The sequence below is a fragment of the Acomys minous genome (genome assembly GCF_964271855.1).
Source record: "Acomys minous genome assembly, chromosome: 2".
Classification (NCBI taxonomy): Eukaryota; Metazoa; Chordata; class Mammalia; order Rodentia; family Muridae; genus Acomys; species Acomys minous.
In genome coordinates, this window is record NC_140484.1 from 66,832,209 (window position 1) to 66,848,206 (window position 15,998).

The 15,998-nt window shown below is 47.1% G+C and overlaps 1 protein-coding gene across 1 annotated transcript in view; it reads left to right on the forward strand.

Moving 5' to 3' along the window:
* The window catches only part of CPXM2 (carboxypeptidase X, M14 family member 2), a 113,526-nt gene that overhangs the window by 69,125 nt on the left and 28,403 nt on the right, over positions 1 to 15,998 (forward strand). The window contains exons 5-6 of the mRNA XM_084772686.1: positions 7,671 to 7,755; positions 8,585 to 8,735. Coding sequence (XP_084628812.1) covers positions 7,671 to 7,755; positions 8,585 to 8,735 — 236 coding nt within the window. The remainder of the gene's footprint in view (positions 1 to 7,670; positions 7,756 to 8,584; positions 8,736 to 15,998) is intronic.

A 15,998-nucleotide genomic window follows, 5' to 3' on the forward strand; every position in this document is an offset into this window, starting at 1 on the left:
ACATTTGGGGTCACTTGGAAGGACTAACACTCTGCTCCTTATAACACCACGATCCATACATGTATACTCCAGTTTGTTTTTTAATGGAAAAAATAAGGAATATAAGAAATTATAAGAGCAATTTCAGCTCCCATGACCTTAAGTACCAGAGTTGAGACAAGTGTGCATATTTCCTGATCTTTGCAAGCAGCCCAGTTAGGGTAGGGTACTATGGCTGCTCCTCTCTCAAAACAGCCTTGAGACCTGCCAGTAAGCACAGTGGAACATGTGGAAGGGAGTCGGGGAGCAGACTTCCCTGGTTCTCTTGATTCGCCCCAGACATCCCCATTATAATGGCAGCTACCTCCACTCTCTAATCTTCACCTTTATCTCAAGCTTCATCGGAAGCTTGCTACCTTTGTTAGTGTTCCTCAGGATGTTCTGATAACATGGCCAAGGGCCACAGGGCAGGCTAACAACTCCATGCTTGCCTCCTGTGCCTCACTAGTTTCCAAGAACATCACCCTCGACTGGACCCTTATAATAAGTGCTTAGTTGATAGTGCAAGATGTAGCCAACCTGTTCCTATCTTGGCCTTCGCTGTGTTTCTCCACCTCTTTGACCTCTGATCAGACTCATAGACACCGTTGGTAACGGCTTAGTTGCTTTGCTCCTATGGGACCACAGCGCCCAGCCTCTCTCAGGCTTGGCAAGAACCACACTTGATCCAGGCCTCTGCTTAAATTATGAGCAGGATTTCCTTAGCTGGATATAGAAGTCCTTTCTTGACATACACTAGGTATGCGGGGCAGGAAGAGAGGTAGAGCCTGGCTTTTCTGCTGGAAGGCCTGTGTGTCTTTCCACTGACCTTTTCTTTCTCTTACTCTTCTCTCCCTAGAAGATCTCTGCCTCTCCAACTTTGTGATGACAAATAGAACGGTCATGGTCATGGGTACCCATGGATTCTGACTCATGACTGAAGCTGCCTTGTTCTCAAAGCCAGATTCTCAGGGAAGAATGTTTTGTTCCTGTCTGGGACAAACGTTCACTGTCAGTCAGACAGTCAACTATGATTGCCATGGTTTCTATCAAGGGCCCACCTTCAGCATGTTTATCCTTGCCCAAGGAGCAGGGTCACCTGACCTTAAATATCTGCAACAAAAATAATCACGTGGAAGGGTGACTCTGAATGGATGGGGCTGACCACCCAGGGTCTCCATCCTCCTGCAACTAGGGGCCACTCTTATTTCCTGCACATCGATGGGTGTTTGGCGTTCCCATCTGTAGTCCTGCACCCAACGGATGTCAGAGTTGGAGAAAACTTAAAACTTAAGTTTCATGACTATTCTGTATGTTTCTGTAAATTCTGACAACTATTTTGAGGTGATCCATCAGCCTCTCCTGGTGTTTCGAGAAAGGTGGGTGACTGTCAAGTTACTGAGGAATGCTGAGTATGGCTTTAAGATGGAAGCATTTTTGACCGGGAACTGCTTCTTAATAATGCCTCGCCTCATAATACAGTAAGGATAATTAGATTGGTCTTTGCAGTTTGCTGATTCTCTCTTTGGCTGTTTCTATCCAGTACTTCCAATGTATCCGCATATTTAATTTCAATGGCATTTTTGCTTTTAATAGTTGTGTATGTTCTTCTTACCTAGTTGCTTATTTTATGCTAATCTGTTTTCTTTCGGTGTTTTTTATTTCATACTTTATTTCTTTAAAAATGTTCATGTATAACAATAGCTAAAACCAAGAATTCTACAACCAGGCTGTTGAGGTTTGAGTCTCACGTTCTACAACCTTGACTTCCTAGTGCATGTGTAGTTCAGAGTAGTTACACCTGTGCCATTTGGTTGTCACCGAGAAAAGAGAGTTAATATTTGCAAGGTGCTTAGGAAGCCACCTTCCACGTGCTAGGCACAGATAAACGGCTTTAGAATTGGCTCATGCACTAGAAAATTCATACTTTGTGTCTTGACTTTCCCATGAGGGCAGTGACAATGCGTGGTGTGACATCCTCATTATGCTGGCTGCAGCAGTGAGCTAGCCAGGCTTGTCAGCCACACATACACGCCCGTGCAACTGCAAGGCCCTATCGTGTGCTGTGCTGTTAAGATCTGATGCTCAGCAGGGCAGGGCTGTACACTTTCAGCTTGTGGCACATTCAACTCAAGATGGGTGGTTCAAGGACACAGCTCGACTGGAGGTTGAGAAGGATTTGTACTTAGCAAACCTATGACTCAGAAAACTTAAATGTATACTGTGACAGCTCCACAGCTCTTGGGTGGAGCCAAGCCCTCTTGGGTCTGAATTTGTTACGTTCTAATTCGGCTTCCTCTTTTTTCTCAGGGAGTGCTTTCTTGGTGATGAGTGACATTCTTACATACCCCCCTCTCACCTAGAGAAACCTCCCACAGCCTCAGAGAAAGACTCCTCGGCAGAGACAGTTTGTGTGGACCACTGCTGGGAGCCATGTCCACGCTGATGCTCTAAGACCCTCTAATGTATTTTTTTTGCTCCCTTCAAGAGTCTTGGGGGCAAGGTTTCAAGTTCAGCATTCCTAGCTTTTGATGCTTGGCAGGGCTTAAGCTTTCGATCCTATCATTAAATGCATTTCCCTAAAACAATGTTGGCTTGTTAACTTATACTAAGCCTATTTTTTCCCCCTTTTAGCTCCTATCCCCTAGCTCCCTGGAGATTTCTCTTATTTACTTACTTGCAAACTCACTGGTAACATAAAACCTTTGTTTACCTTACTGTGAGGAGACTCCAGCCAACCTGTAGGGAAGACTCCAGTAGAATGTTAGCCTGCGTTCTGACTCCCTGCTCTGCGCTCCTCTGTCGAGAGCCTGGTCTGACAGAAGGGCACAGAAGGGCATACTGCAGGAAAGTGAGCTCGTGCCTTTCAGGATATTTTATATTGTTTCACATTTACAAATGAGGGCCCTGCAAGAGCCCGGGAGGGTCTGCGCAGCCTCTGTCTCCTCCCGTGGTGGTCTGTAGGCCTCTGACCCTGTACTGCCTTGCTTGAACTGCATGGCTTTGAGTCAAGACTGACTGTCAAGGTGGAAGTGGAAATAAGCCACAAAGGCGCTGTGATCGTCAAGCCATCCCTGAAGATTAGGAGACCAGGAAATGGGGATATTGTAGCTTCTGGCTCCTGTGAGGCTGGCCTATGACGGTGGATATGCCTGGCACAAAGGGAAAAAATATGTAGCATTTTATGTTAGGTAAGGACCGTGTTTACTCACTCACCTGCATCCTCATTCGGGTGGCCTCTTCTTCCGTCCCTCCGCCCCCTATAGGTGCCTCGTCAGAGCAGTCTGTCACACTCTGGAACATTCTGTCCACCTTTCTGTTTTCTTTGTTAACCTTCAGAATGAAAAGATCATATGTAATTTAGCTGTGCACCCTTAGAGGCCGGGACACTTCTATCATAGCGGCTGAGAGGTCTGGGGAGCACGTACTACATTCCACATGGCTTTAGCCTTTAAAACGCTCTATATACAAACTTGATTAGTTACCAAGTCGAAATAAGAGTGACATGTGATAAAAATAAGTGTAAGAATTCTTGATGTTTAATTAACAGTTAGGCAGGAGGTACCCTGGTCATGTGACTTTAGCAAAAGTCAGCTGCTTTTAGCAGCACGGCCTGAGGGGAGGGGAGTTTAGATCCCAGGAGACCATGTGGGGACAACTGTCCCAGCTGGAGGAAATAGGATGGGCTGCTGCTGGTGGAGCTAGAGAGAGAGAGTCTGATAACGTTTTTGGAAAGATATAGGGAGATATAGGAAGTAAATTGGCTAAATGTGGGGGTTGAGCTGTGGGAGGTAGAGAGAGTTGTCAGCTGTTGTTTCATTTCCTGGTGGATGACAGGGCTCTGCTAGGTCACCCTGTTGTGGTGTCTCCTGCAAGACAAGACTGTGCATGTTGGTAAGCGCGCTACCACCGAGTCACACAATACACAACCTTGGTGTGTATTTCCCCTTCATTTATTTATTTAATCTCTTTACAGCCTGATCCCAGCTCCCTCTCCTCCCAGTCCCACCCTCCTTCCCTCCTTCCCTCTCTCTTTCTCAGAGAAGGGGAGGCTTCCAAGGGTTATTAACCCACCCAGGCACCTCAAGTTGCAGCAGGACTAAGTGTGTCCTCTCTCACTGGGGCCTGGCAAGGCAGCCAAGCTAGGGCAGGAGGGAAGGGATTCCGTGGCAGGCAACAGAGTCAGAGACAGACTCTACTCCCATTGTTAGGGGACCCACGTGTTGATCACTCTGCACATCTGTTACATATGTGTAGGGGGTTTAGGTCCAGTCCATACAAGCTCTTGGTTGGTGTTTCAGTCTCCGTGAGCTCCCATGGGCCCAGGCTACTTGACTCTGTAGGTCTTTTCGTGGTGTCTTTGACCCCTCCTGCTCCCTGTCTTCCACAGACTCCTTGAGCTCTGCCTATTGTTTGGCTGTGGGTCTCTGCATCTGTTTCCATCAGCGGCTGGATGAAGCCTCTCAAAAGACAGTTATGCTAGGCTTCTGTCTGCAGTCATAGCAGAGTACCACTAATAGTGACAGGGGTTGGCTCTCTCCCATGGGGTGGGTTTCAAGTTGGGCCAGTCATTGGTTTGGCATTCTCTCAATCTCTGCTCCATCTTTATCCCTACACTTCTTGTAGGCAAGACAATTTTTGGACAAAGGTTTTAGGGATGGTATCCCCCTTCCTCCACTGGAAATCCCACCTGGCTACAGGAGGTAGCTACTTCAGGCTCCTTAAGCCCCATTGCTACAGGTCTCAGCTAGGTCACCTCCATAAAACTCCCTCCTGGGAGGCTTCTGTGTCCCAGAGATGCCCCCCACCAATTTCCATTCTCTTTCTGGGTCTTCCTTCCATCCACACCCTTGTTCTCCACACATTGGATCCCTACCCCGTTACCCTCCTGACCCCCCCATCTCCCACCCAGTTCTCTCCATCCATCTACTGCTTTAATTACTTTTTATTTTAGGACAGGGTCTCACTAGAGTGCTCATGTTGGCCCCAAACTTCTGGTTTTTCTGTTTTCTGCCTCTTGAGTGAGCTGGGATTACAGGATCAGACCAGGGGCCCAGACTCTACTGGAAAACTTACTAAATCTCCTTCCTACCTGCATCCTATTTGTATACTTTGACTAGGATAGACAGAGCCCTGCCTCTATAGCCTGCCGTGCTGGTTTGGGTAGGCATGATCTGCTGCGAAGCAGTCGGCAGGCAAAAGGGACTTGCTGTTGGAAATGATTGAAATAGGGAGCCGATTGCTGTTTGGGGTGAGGGTAATTTTGCAGGCAGATGTGAGCTGTTGCTGAATGCCTTGCTTACTGTGTCCTGTGTCCTTTGTCCCTGGCCCCCAGCCTGGAATGCTTGGTGATGTTGTCACCTGGGTGCTGGGGGTGGGAATTGTTGGTTGGTGAATTCTGGCTTCTAGCATGGTGTATTAGATTATAGGATGGTGGGGACGGCACAGCAGGAGAAAGTGCTTCTGACCACGGATAGAGTCACCTAAAAACAAGCTGCTCCTGAGAAAATTCTCTAAGCGATCAGACTCAGACTGGAAGCTTATCCAGCGGTTCTCCACCTTCCTGACGCTGTGACCCTCTAATACAGTTCCTCATGTTGTGATGACCTCCCCACCCCCAACCATAAAACTATTTCACTGCTACTTCCTAACTGTACTTTTCCTACTGTTGTGAATCGTAATGTAAATATTTGATATGCAATTCCCAAAGGGGTCTCAACCACAGGCTGAGAGCCACTGACTTAGACCCTTGGGTCAGCAGGACCTGAGAGCAGGCCAACTTACAGGAGGGACAGACGGTGCTGCTGCCAGGATTCTAGGCTTTGGGAAGAGGCGTGCACAGAACAGCCTTCCCATATTGCCTAGCAATTAACAAAATAAAATCCTGTTTGGGTTTTGTTTTGATTTTACCACGCCTGTCAGGTTGTCCTTTGCTCTGCTGAGTCAAATTATGGCTTCTTTGTCCCCAGTATAGTGGGACATGGTGACAGGGCTCTGGCTTTGGGTCCAGCTCACCGGATTCTTGTTGGAGTAGGGAGTGTCTACTTGGCTGTGACGGACGAGGAGGAACCCACGGTCTCATAGACTCGAGCTGTTGCTTTTCTGGCTGGTTGGATCTAGTCTGCTGCACTCCCAAGTCAATTTACCAACTGAAATTTCTAGGTCAATTTGCAGCATTTCACCGAGATTATTTTTTTCCTGCTGGACTCCACTAAGCTTCTGAAGTATGTGGTATTACTTCAATACAAACAAAAAATGGTCTTGTTTGAGTATCTTTATGTGCGTGACCTTGCCAGGGGCTCAGAATAGTCCTAAGTGTTTAAGGGTCTTTAGACCCTTCAAAGCTCACATTGTTACTTCTTGTGTAGAGGGACACAGATGGGTCAGTTACCTGGACAAGGTTATACAGCTAGTAAGTATTGTGAAACCAGGGTTATTTTTTAATTTTGTTTTTTTAGTAATAATTATTTATCTTTGGAGAATCCATATATGTATATAATGTATTTTGATCATATCTCCCCTTATTTCCCCTTCAACTCCCCCCAGAACTCCATAACATATCTTCCTTCCAACTTCATGTTCTTTTTTTTTCATCTTTTGTATAGCTGAGCCCTGTCAGTGCTGCACATGTGTGCATGGGTGTGGGTTTTCTACTGAAGAGCAGGCAAACTACCAGGGGCCAGAACCTCAAAGAAAAATGACTACTCCTCCCACAGCAGCCGTCAACTGCTAATAGCTCTTTAGCTAGAGGCAGGCTGCATGAGCCCTTCCCCCATCCAGGCTGGACTTTGACTGGTTTGATCCTGTGCTAGTAACCGTGCATACTCCACTACAACAGCTATGAGCTGTGTATGCCCTGTGCAGAAGGCACTTCCCAGCTCTCTTTCTCTGGCTCCTGCATTCCATTTTGCTTGCTCTTGGTTGACACAGATGTCCCATTCAGGGCTGAGCACTCGGAGTGACTGATTCTGAGTGCTCTGACTAGTAATGGGTTTGCATAAACCTTTGCCCACTGCAAAAAAAGAAGCTTCTCGACTATAGTTGAGAGCAGCACAAACTAATGGGCTGAGACATACATCTCTAGAAGCTGAGAGCATGGCTGCTTAACAGAACCACAGTAGGTTTCTCCTCACCCATGGCCTTATGAGCTGGTTTAGAGCGCCAGGCCTGGATGCCTTCCTATAGAGGAGGTCTCAAGTACAGCCAGAAAGTAGCTGGTTAGCCCCATAAACAGTCTTGCTGCTGTTACACTCGAGAGCACATCTTGCCTGGAAAGTTGGTATTTTAGCATGCATGGTCCCGTGCTAGGTAAGACCACTGACGTCTTTTTTCCCTAAGTGGCTCACATAACACCTTCTAGCACTATGAAAACTAGCCAGCTGGGAAGAAGTTTTCCAATAGGCTCAAGCTTGGTTTCTGTATGTTCTGCAATCAAACTGCGTGGCATCTTCAACACTAGGGTCTTATTATCTAGTTGTAATGGGCAACTGAGAGCAATGACAAGGGTCTACGTTGTCCTCCAGGACCTCCCTGGGAATCAAGGTTTGATCCAGTCCTGGGAAAAGCATACCTGCCATTACTTCCGCACCTCTGAATAAAAAGGGTATGCATTTTAAAGCATGTAACCCCAGCGATGTTTTATTTTCTCACAGGAGTGACTGGGTGACGTCCTACAAAGTCATGGTGAGCAATGACAGCCACACCTGGGTTACTGTGAAGAATGGATCTGGTGACATGGTGAGTTCCCTCTCCCCTCTCTCCATGCCCTTGGAGGCTGGCTACGGGGCTTTGTTCTTCCCTGGGGAGGGGTCTCAAACAGACCAGGAGAGTCTGCTGGAGAGTGACCTTCTATTTATGCGCTGAAGGCCAGCCACTAGTAGCCCACAGCTAGGGTTGATGCAGAATGCTGCATTCATTCCAACTAAAGTGCTTCTGGGATCCAGCCTCTGACCCAGTTCACAAGTTAGCACACTGCAGCTGGGACCCTTGCGTCTGTCACCCTCACTCCCAACAGCCCTACCTTTTCTAGCCACCTTTCATGATTAGCTTCAGCACGGGAGTTTTGTCACTCTCAAACTTGGATTCTCAAGTGCCACTTCCAGTGTGGCACCCAGCATCCTAGCCACTGACTGCAGGCTCCCTTCTGTCTCGTTCTTACTTACACTTACACTTACTGTGTGCAGTAGCAGCATGGAACCAGTTGGTCTTCCACCTATGAAACCCACTACGGGGCTTCTCTACTTTTGGCCCCGCCCCGCCTGCCAAACTCCATCCCATTCCTACCAGTCTAAGTAGCTCTCTTTGACTGTCAGACCAAACAGAACCTTTCTCTTCTCCAAAGCTTGCTGTGCTCCACTTCCTTCTAAAACTCTGAGCTTTGGAGCATCCTTTTTGTCCTCACGATAGATGGAGAGACAGGGGTTTCCTGGGACAGAGTGCAGGGGTGATTCCCAGCATGCATATGTACTGCTTGATAGGATCCCAAGGGATGAGTGGATTTCTGGCAGTCTTACCTTTGGTGATGACGGTCCTCAAACGCTTCCTTTTACCCCTTGAGTGTCAATAGATATTTGAAGGAAACAGTGAGAAGGAGATCCCGGTGCTCAGCGAGCTGCCGGTCCCCATGGTGGCCCGCTACATTCGCGTAAACCCCCAGTCGTGGTTCGAAAACGGAAACATCTGCATGAGGCTGGAGATACTGGGCTGCCCCTTGCCAGGTGAGTTCGCCCCCTGCACTTCCTGCAAGGCTGCTCCCTAGTGGGAGACAGCTGCCTCCCCAAGATGAGTCCAAATAAAGCCTAGCCACCCTGTCCCTGTGTCCACTGTTAACATGCAGGTTATTCAAAAAGAAAAAGAAAAGCAGCTTTTCATAATCCCAACTGCAGAAACATGTATGTTGCTGGCCCTGAGTTCTCTTGCCAGGTGTGGTTTCGTCTGTATTTTAAGATGATGTTTATGCACCTAATGCTGTTGCTCAGAAGTGAGGGGGGAAAAACACCTAGCAGTCAACTGGGGTTGTAACTTAGAGGTAAAGCATGTGCAAATGTGCAAAGCTCTGGGTGGGTTCAGTTCTCTGTGCTACAGAGTTTGTTTGCCCTGGAGACGTACAGCTGTCCTCAGCATGGCTACTGTGTTGGGTGCAGAGGCAGGGCAGGAGGTGGGAGAAACTTATCGATGAGCATTTGAAGATGCTGTCTGGAGAGCTTCCCCGGGGGTGCCCGTGTCTTCACGGGATGCTTCTTTCTCCTACTCTTATGGCCTGATACTCACATGGTTGGTTTGGGTCTAACTTCCGATACAAGTGGGAATTCACACACACCTTCTAGATCCTGTCGGATGGTTTAGGGTAGCTTTTCAGAAGGTATTGGCTTGTGTCACTGGGGAGCCATGAAAAGGGCCTTCTTCCTCCTGACCAGACATCTCCTGGAAAGCAGCTGGTCCCAAACCCCTCCATGTAGCACCTGTCAGAGCCTGCAGGAATGTCGCGTTCCTGTCCTCCCTCAGTCAGGTCACAAGGAATAGGAGCAGAAACATGGGCCATCTTGTCTAGATTTTCCCCCAGAGTCTGCTCACTCCTAGGCCCATAGAATAGAATAAACCGAAGTGTCACTGCCTGTGGGTCCCCAGTCTTACTCAGCATATCTAGTGGCAGGCTACCACCAGCTCTGATGCTATTTCATCAGTCACCCCAGCTCTACCATGAGCTTGCATTCGCTGTGTTTTCAAAGCATGTTTAATGCCACATTCTATTTTTCTCACAGTCCTGTAATATGCATGAGCTGGTGTTGCCAACTGTAGGTTTTTAGAACTTGAACCCTCCATGGGTGAGAAAGTCAGCTCAGTCTGCCTGCATAACGATCCTCATAGCAGACACACACGCACACACACACACACACACACACACACACACACACACACACACTTACACACTTACACACTGCATTTTATGTTTGTTTGCACTTTCCTTCCAGCTTGACATTTTTTAATGGTTATAGCCTGTCCTGGTTAGCTGTGACTGTCAACTTGACACAACATAGAGACACCTGCGAAGAGAGTCTCCATTGAGAGGTTACCCAGGTGAAGTTGGCCCGTGGGCCAGTCTGTGGGGGATTTTCTTGGTTTTTAACTGGTGTAGGAGGGCCCTGCCCTCTGTGGTCAGCACCATTCCCTGGGCTGCTTAAGAAAGGGAGGTAAGCACAGCCAGAGAGTGGGGAAACATGCAGCATCCTCTGTAGTTTCTGCTATATTTCTTTGGCTATGAATGGGCTCCTGCCCAGAGATAGCAAGCATAGAATAGCAAGTCCTGCCTTCAAAGTTCTGCCTCAGATTTCCTTAATGGACTGTGACCTGTAAGCTGTAGTAAGCCCTTTGCTCCCCTAAATTGCTTTTGGTCACATTGACAGAATGAAACCAGGAAAGAGGGCATCTTTCTCTTCTGGTCTATGGACAAAAATCTCACTCCTTTAAGCAGCCTGTGGTAGTTGGAAATTAAGAAGTTTAGAATATTTTGATCCTATAAACAATGTTGCAGTTACTCTTCTTATTTCTCTGTCGGTGGTGTGTGTGTGTGTGTGTGTGTGTGTGTGTGTGTGTGTGTGTGTGTGTGTGTGATCATCCCTGTGGTCTACAGTTGCTGCTTGAACTTGGTTGTAACAAGTGGAATTGCCGGGACAAAGGTTGTGCACGTTTCCACGGTTGATAAGGAAAGCTCATCAGAGCAACCTGTTTGGGATTTGAGCCTCCTTTCATAACTTGTTCCTGCTGCAGTCCCACATCCAGCCTGCTGGCATCCAAAGCCTTCTGGGATCATGGGGCTCAGGATATCTGCTGGCACAGATCTTGGCCAGCATCTGTAGGGAGGCTCTGTCTCCTTTCCTCCAGGTCAGGACCCTTGCTTATCACTCCTGCATTTCTGTAAAGAGTGGGGCCATGGCTTCCATCCTAGGCCAGGAATCCATGTGTCATTAGGAAAAGGCATAGATACCCTGTGTGAGTATCATGATGTGATTTTTTTTCTCTATTAGGTTGTTCTTGATGGGTATTTGAAATACTCATGGAGATAGATGAACTGTGAGATCTGGGTGGTTTTAAGTCCACTTGGTGGATTTAGTGTGGTTCTGGTTTCTACCCGACAAATATATAGGTTCATTAAAGCCAAATTTATTTTTTTAAAAGGTTTTAATATAAAACAATACACAGGCATAGTTAGGTAGATAGATAGATGATAGATAGGTAGATGATAGATAGATAGATAAGATAGATGATGGATAGATGGATGACGGATAGATATATATGAAAAAGGGGGTTGTGCACACCCCTATAGACATCGTTTTCTGCATTCTAATGTCTTAACAATAGGTATATATGCCATTTGGGTGGCATCTGGTATTATACTGGCCAAAATATTGGAAATAAAGTAAGAATGTTTTGGTATATTATTTTTTTTTGTTTTTGTTGAAAAGAAGAGGATATTTATTTTTTATGTCATAGGAAGGAAGATTTGCTTCCTGAACTTACTTCATTAGATCAAGTGATCAAGTGATCAACTGTCTGCTCTGCCTGAAACCAGACAGGACAGTCCTAGGAAAACCAGAACAGGTTGGCCACTTGCTGTGTAGAATGTTACCAGGAGCACAGGATCCTCCTGAAGCTTGCTTTTTCCATTGAGTAAAAAAACAAACAAACAAACAAAAAACAAAAACCAGAAGCTAGACATGGTAGCACCTGCCTGTGACCCTAGTGTTCCAGACACTGCATCAGGAGAATTACTGAGTAATTAAATCCAACCTGGTCTACATAGTAAATTCTAGAACAGCCTGAGCTATAGAGGGAGACTCTGTCTTAAATAAACATAAGGAATATGTGGTATATTTACACAATGGAATACTACTCAGCTATTAAAAACAAGGACATTATGAAATTTGCAGGCAAATGAATGGAACTAGAAAAGATCATCCCGAGTGAGGTAACCCAGCCCCAGAAAGACACACTTGGTATGTGCTCACTTCTAAGTGGATATTAGCCATAAAGTACAGGATAATCATGCTACAATCCAGAGACCCAAAGAGGCTAAGTAACAAGGAGAGTCCCAGGAAGGATGCTTGACTCTCACTCAGAAGGGGAAATAAAATAAACATTGGAGGTGGATGCTGGGAGTGGACTGGGTAGCAGAGGGGATGGGGAGGGAAGCACAGGTAGGGATTAGGAGTAGGGAGAATGGGGCGGGGATAGGACTGAGTGAGAGAATGGAAATCAGAGATGGGGGCATCTCTGGGATTTTCCAGAGACCTGGGATAAGGGAGGCCCCAGGAAATCTAGGGGTCACCTTAGCAGAGACTCCTAGCAGTGGGGGCTGGAGGGTGTATGGATCCTGAAGTGGTCACCTCTTGTAGCCAGACAGACTTCAAGTGGAGGGATGAAGGACCCCAACCCACCCACAAAAGCTTCAACCCCAAAATTTGTCCTGTCTACAAGATGTGCAGGGACAAAGATGGATGAGAGATTGAGGAAGTGTCCCTACTTGAGACCTATCCCGTGGAAGAGAGCCAATGCCTGGCATTGTTCATGTTACTCTGCTATGCTTGGAGACTGGAGCCTAGTATAACTCCTCCGAGAGGCTTCACTCAGTGGCTGATGGAAACAGATGCAGAGACCCACAACCAAATATTAGGCAGAGCTTGGGGAGTCATATGGAAAAGTTGGGGGAATGATTGAGGCAGCTGGAGGGGTCAAAGACTCCCCAAGGAGATCTACAGAGTCAACTAATTTGGGCATATGGGGGCTCACAGAGACTGAACCACCAACCAAAGAGCAAGCATGGGCTGGTCCAAGGCATATGGAGCAGATGCTCAGCTTGGTCTTCATGTAGATTCTGTAACAACTGGAATGGGGCCCTCTCTGACTCGGATGATTCCCTTTGGATCCTGTTCCCCTAACTGGGCTGCCTTGTCTGGCCTCAGTGGGAAAGGATGAGCCTGGTTCTGCAGCAACTTAATGTGCCAGGTTGGGTTGGTACCCATGGGGGCATCTCCCCTTCTCTGAGACGAAGAAGAGGAGAGAATGGAGGGAGGGGTGTATGAGGGAGAACTTGGCGAACAGGAGGGGGCTGCAATCAGTATGTAAAGTGAATAAGCAAATAAATAAACATTTGAAATAATAATTTAAAGAAATAGAAGCTTTAAAAAAATCAGAAGTTAGACATGGTAGCACCTGCCTGTGATCCCTAGGGTTCCAGAGTGAGGCAGGAAGATTCCCAAGGAATTAAAGACAACCTGGCCTACATAAATTCTAGGACAGCCTCAGCTTATAGAAGGACACCCTGTCTTAAGTAAACAAAACAAAGTAAAACAAAACGAATTAAAGGATGGACACAGAAGAGCCGTTAGGGACAACTTATTGCATCTAGAAAGAGGGAAAGTGCCCTGAGCATCAAGGTGTCTGGGAGGGGAGTAGAAAGTCACTCTTTTTTTTTATTTTTGTTTTTGTTTTTGTTTTTCGAGACAGGGTCTCTCTGTGTAGCCTTGGCTGTCCTAGACTCACTTTGTAGACCAGGCTGGCTTCGAACTCACAGCGATCCACCTGCCTCTGCCTCCCAAGTGCTGGGATTAAAGGTGTGCGCCACCACCGCCCGGCGAAAGTCACTCTTAACAGAACACAGGTGAGAGATAGCCTTGGAGAGGCAAGATAGCACCCTCGGAGGGGGAGGAGCTGTGTTCTTAGTAGTTTTTACTGAAGAAAATGTAAAATGGCCTCTCGGGATACATGAGCTTTGGGTTTGACAACAGTTCCACCCTTTGTGGTCTATCAAGGAGGAAGTAACTGAGTGTGTGTGTGTGTGTGTGTGTGTGTGTGTGTGTGTGTGTGTGTGTGTGCGCGCGCGCATGTGTGCAGGTTGAATGTATTCAGAGTAGACTCATAGGAGGATGCTGAGTGTACTGTTCTATCAAACTCTGTTCCCTAGAGACAGAGTCTAGCTCAGATCCTGGAGTGAGGTTGGTGGCAGGCAAGCCTGTTACCCTAAGGAGGATATATTCAACTTTAATGTTATTTGGGCTTACTCTTGTCCATCCATCAACTAAGACCTGGTCAATGTCTTAGAATTCCGGAAGGAATAATAACTAACTACTGTCACCTACAGCAACAGCAATCTGTACTTACTATTGTTAGTTTATCTGATAGCATCATGGCCAGTTTAAAGTCCTGTAAGTTGGCTCAACTTTAACTTTAGGAGTAGCTACTTGCAACCTGTGGCTCTTCCTCACTTCCCCGGACCAGTGCTGGTTCATTTAAGCTATGGAAGGCCAGTACATTAACAGGAGCTACAAGCTGCTTGGAGATCTTCATTACAGGGCTGTAAACCTGTCTCCTTTGCAACTTTCTGATTCCCTGTGACCTGGAGCAGGCTCTGCAGTGAAGTTCTGCAGGTAGCTGCCTTTGGGGCTTTGGAGTCTGCATCTCATTAAGGGGGAAATGTCACCCCGCCCCCTCTCAGTTTTCCAAGATGGGGTTTCTTGCGTAACAGAGTGTGCTGGACTCACTTTGTAAACCATGCTAGCCTTGACTCAGAGATTTGACTGCCTCTGCCTCCCTAGTGCTGGGATTAAAGACAAGTGCCACCATATACACACACCCTTTTGAAATTTATTTACCTCTATTTTATGTGCACTGGTGTTTTGTCTGCCTGTGTGTCTGTGTGAGAGTGTCCGATATAGACAGTTGTGAGCAGCCATATGGGTGCTGGGATTTTCCAGGTCCCCTCTGGAAAAGCAGTCAGTGCTCTTAACCACTGAACCATCTCTCCAAGCCCCATTCTCATTTTCTTATCTCATCCTCTGTTAAGTCCTTTTCTCCTTTTGGCTTCACTTTGCCTCTTTCTTAGGACACAAAACAAAATGTTCTCTTTAGAGGAAAAAAAGGGTGCTGCCTCAGTGGAGTCCAACATAGGAGGCACCTGGTGACCATGTCGTGAGTAAAAGGCACTGTCTACCAGGGAGTAAATGACCACAGACAACACACATTGCCCCCAGAGGAATGTGAATATTGACTTTCATATGTCCCCAGTGGCACTGGGGCAGCAGGCGGCTATAGAGTCCTTCAGAGTCCTTCCCTCTTTCCTTCTCTTTCTTCTTGCCTAATATCCCTGTGAGACAGAGACAGTGACTCAGGCAACAGACTTAGTAGGACGGTTCGTTGAGAACAGAAGGTTGGACTAGGTTAATGAAGCGAGTGGGCTGCAGGCTTTTAGGTGCTGCGCCTGGAGTTTTCTCTCCCTGGAGGTAAGGAGTACCCCCCAAGGAATCACTGGGTTTTAGTACAAAGGATCTTAAAGACTAACCATGTGGAAAGAGGCAAGAAGGTGGCTTGCCAGAGCTCCATCTGTGATAATAAAGGCACCGAGATGGAAGCAGCCATTCGGGACTACTGCTTCAAATGCCAGAAATCCTACTCAGAATCAGTTAAGGAGAAAAAAAAATTGGCTGACAGATGAAAATTGCAGAGGTGGGTGTGACAGGCTTTAGGCAGGAGTGGGGCTGACATCTCAGGGTCTTCTTGCTGCAGTCATGTCTCTGAGTCTTTTGCAGACTGACCAGGGATTTTTCAGTTTTGAATAACTCCCACCCTCTATTTAAACCTAAACCTCAAACCCCAAGCTAGGACCCATAATATGGACGTGGGGGCTCACTGAACCTCATTATCTGTTTTTCCCAGTGAAACTCTGAAAATTCCTGGTCAAGGTGCAAGCTCAGCTTCCATCAACGCATCATTTGTCTAGGCTCCAGTTTCTGCCATGAGGTGCTCGGAACTGGGTGCTCTACTTGGGAGGAGAGCGCCTCCTCTGGCTGGCACTGGGCTTCAGCCTTGTCCCTTCCATAGTGTTGAGATTCCAGGAGGAAGTTCAGTTCCTAGAGGACCATCGCTCCAATGTTCTGACAGCCAAAGGGAGGGGCACAGGTTACTTCCTTTTGAAGATCTTGGCACCA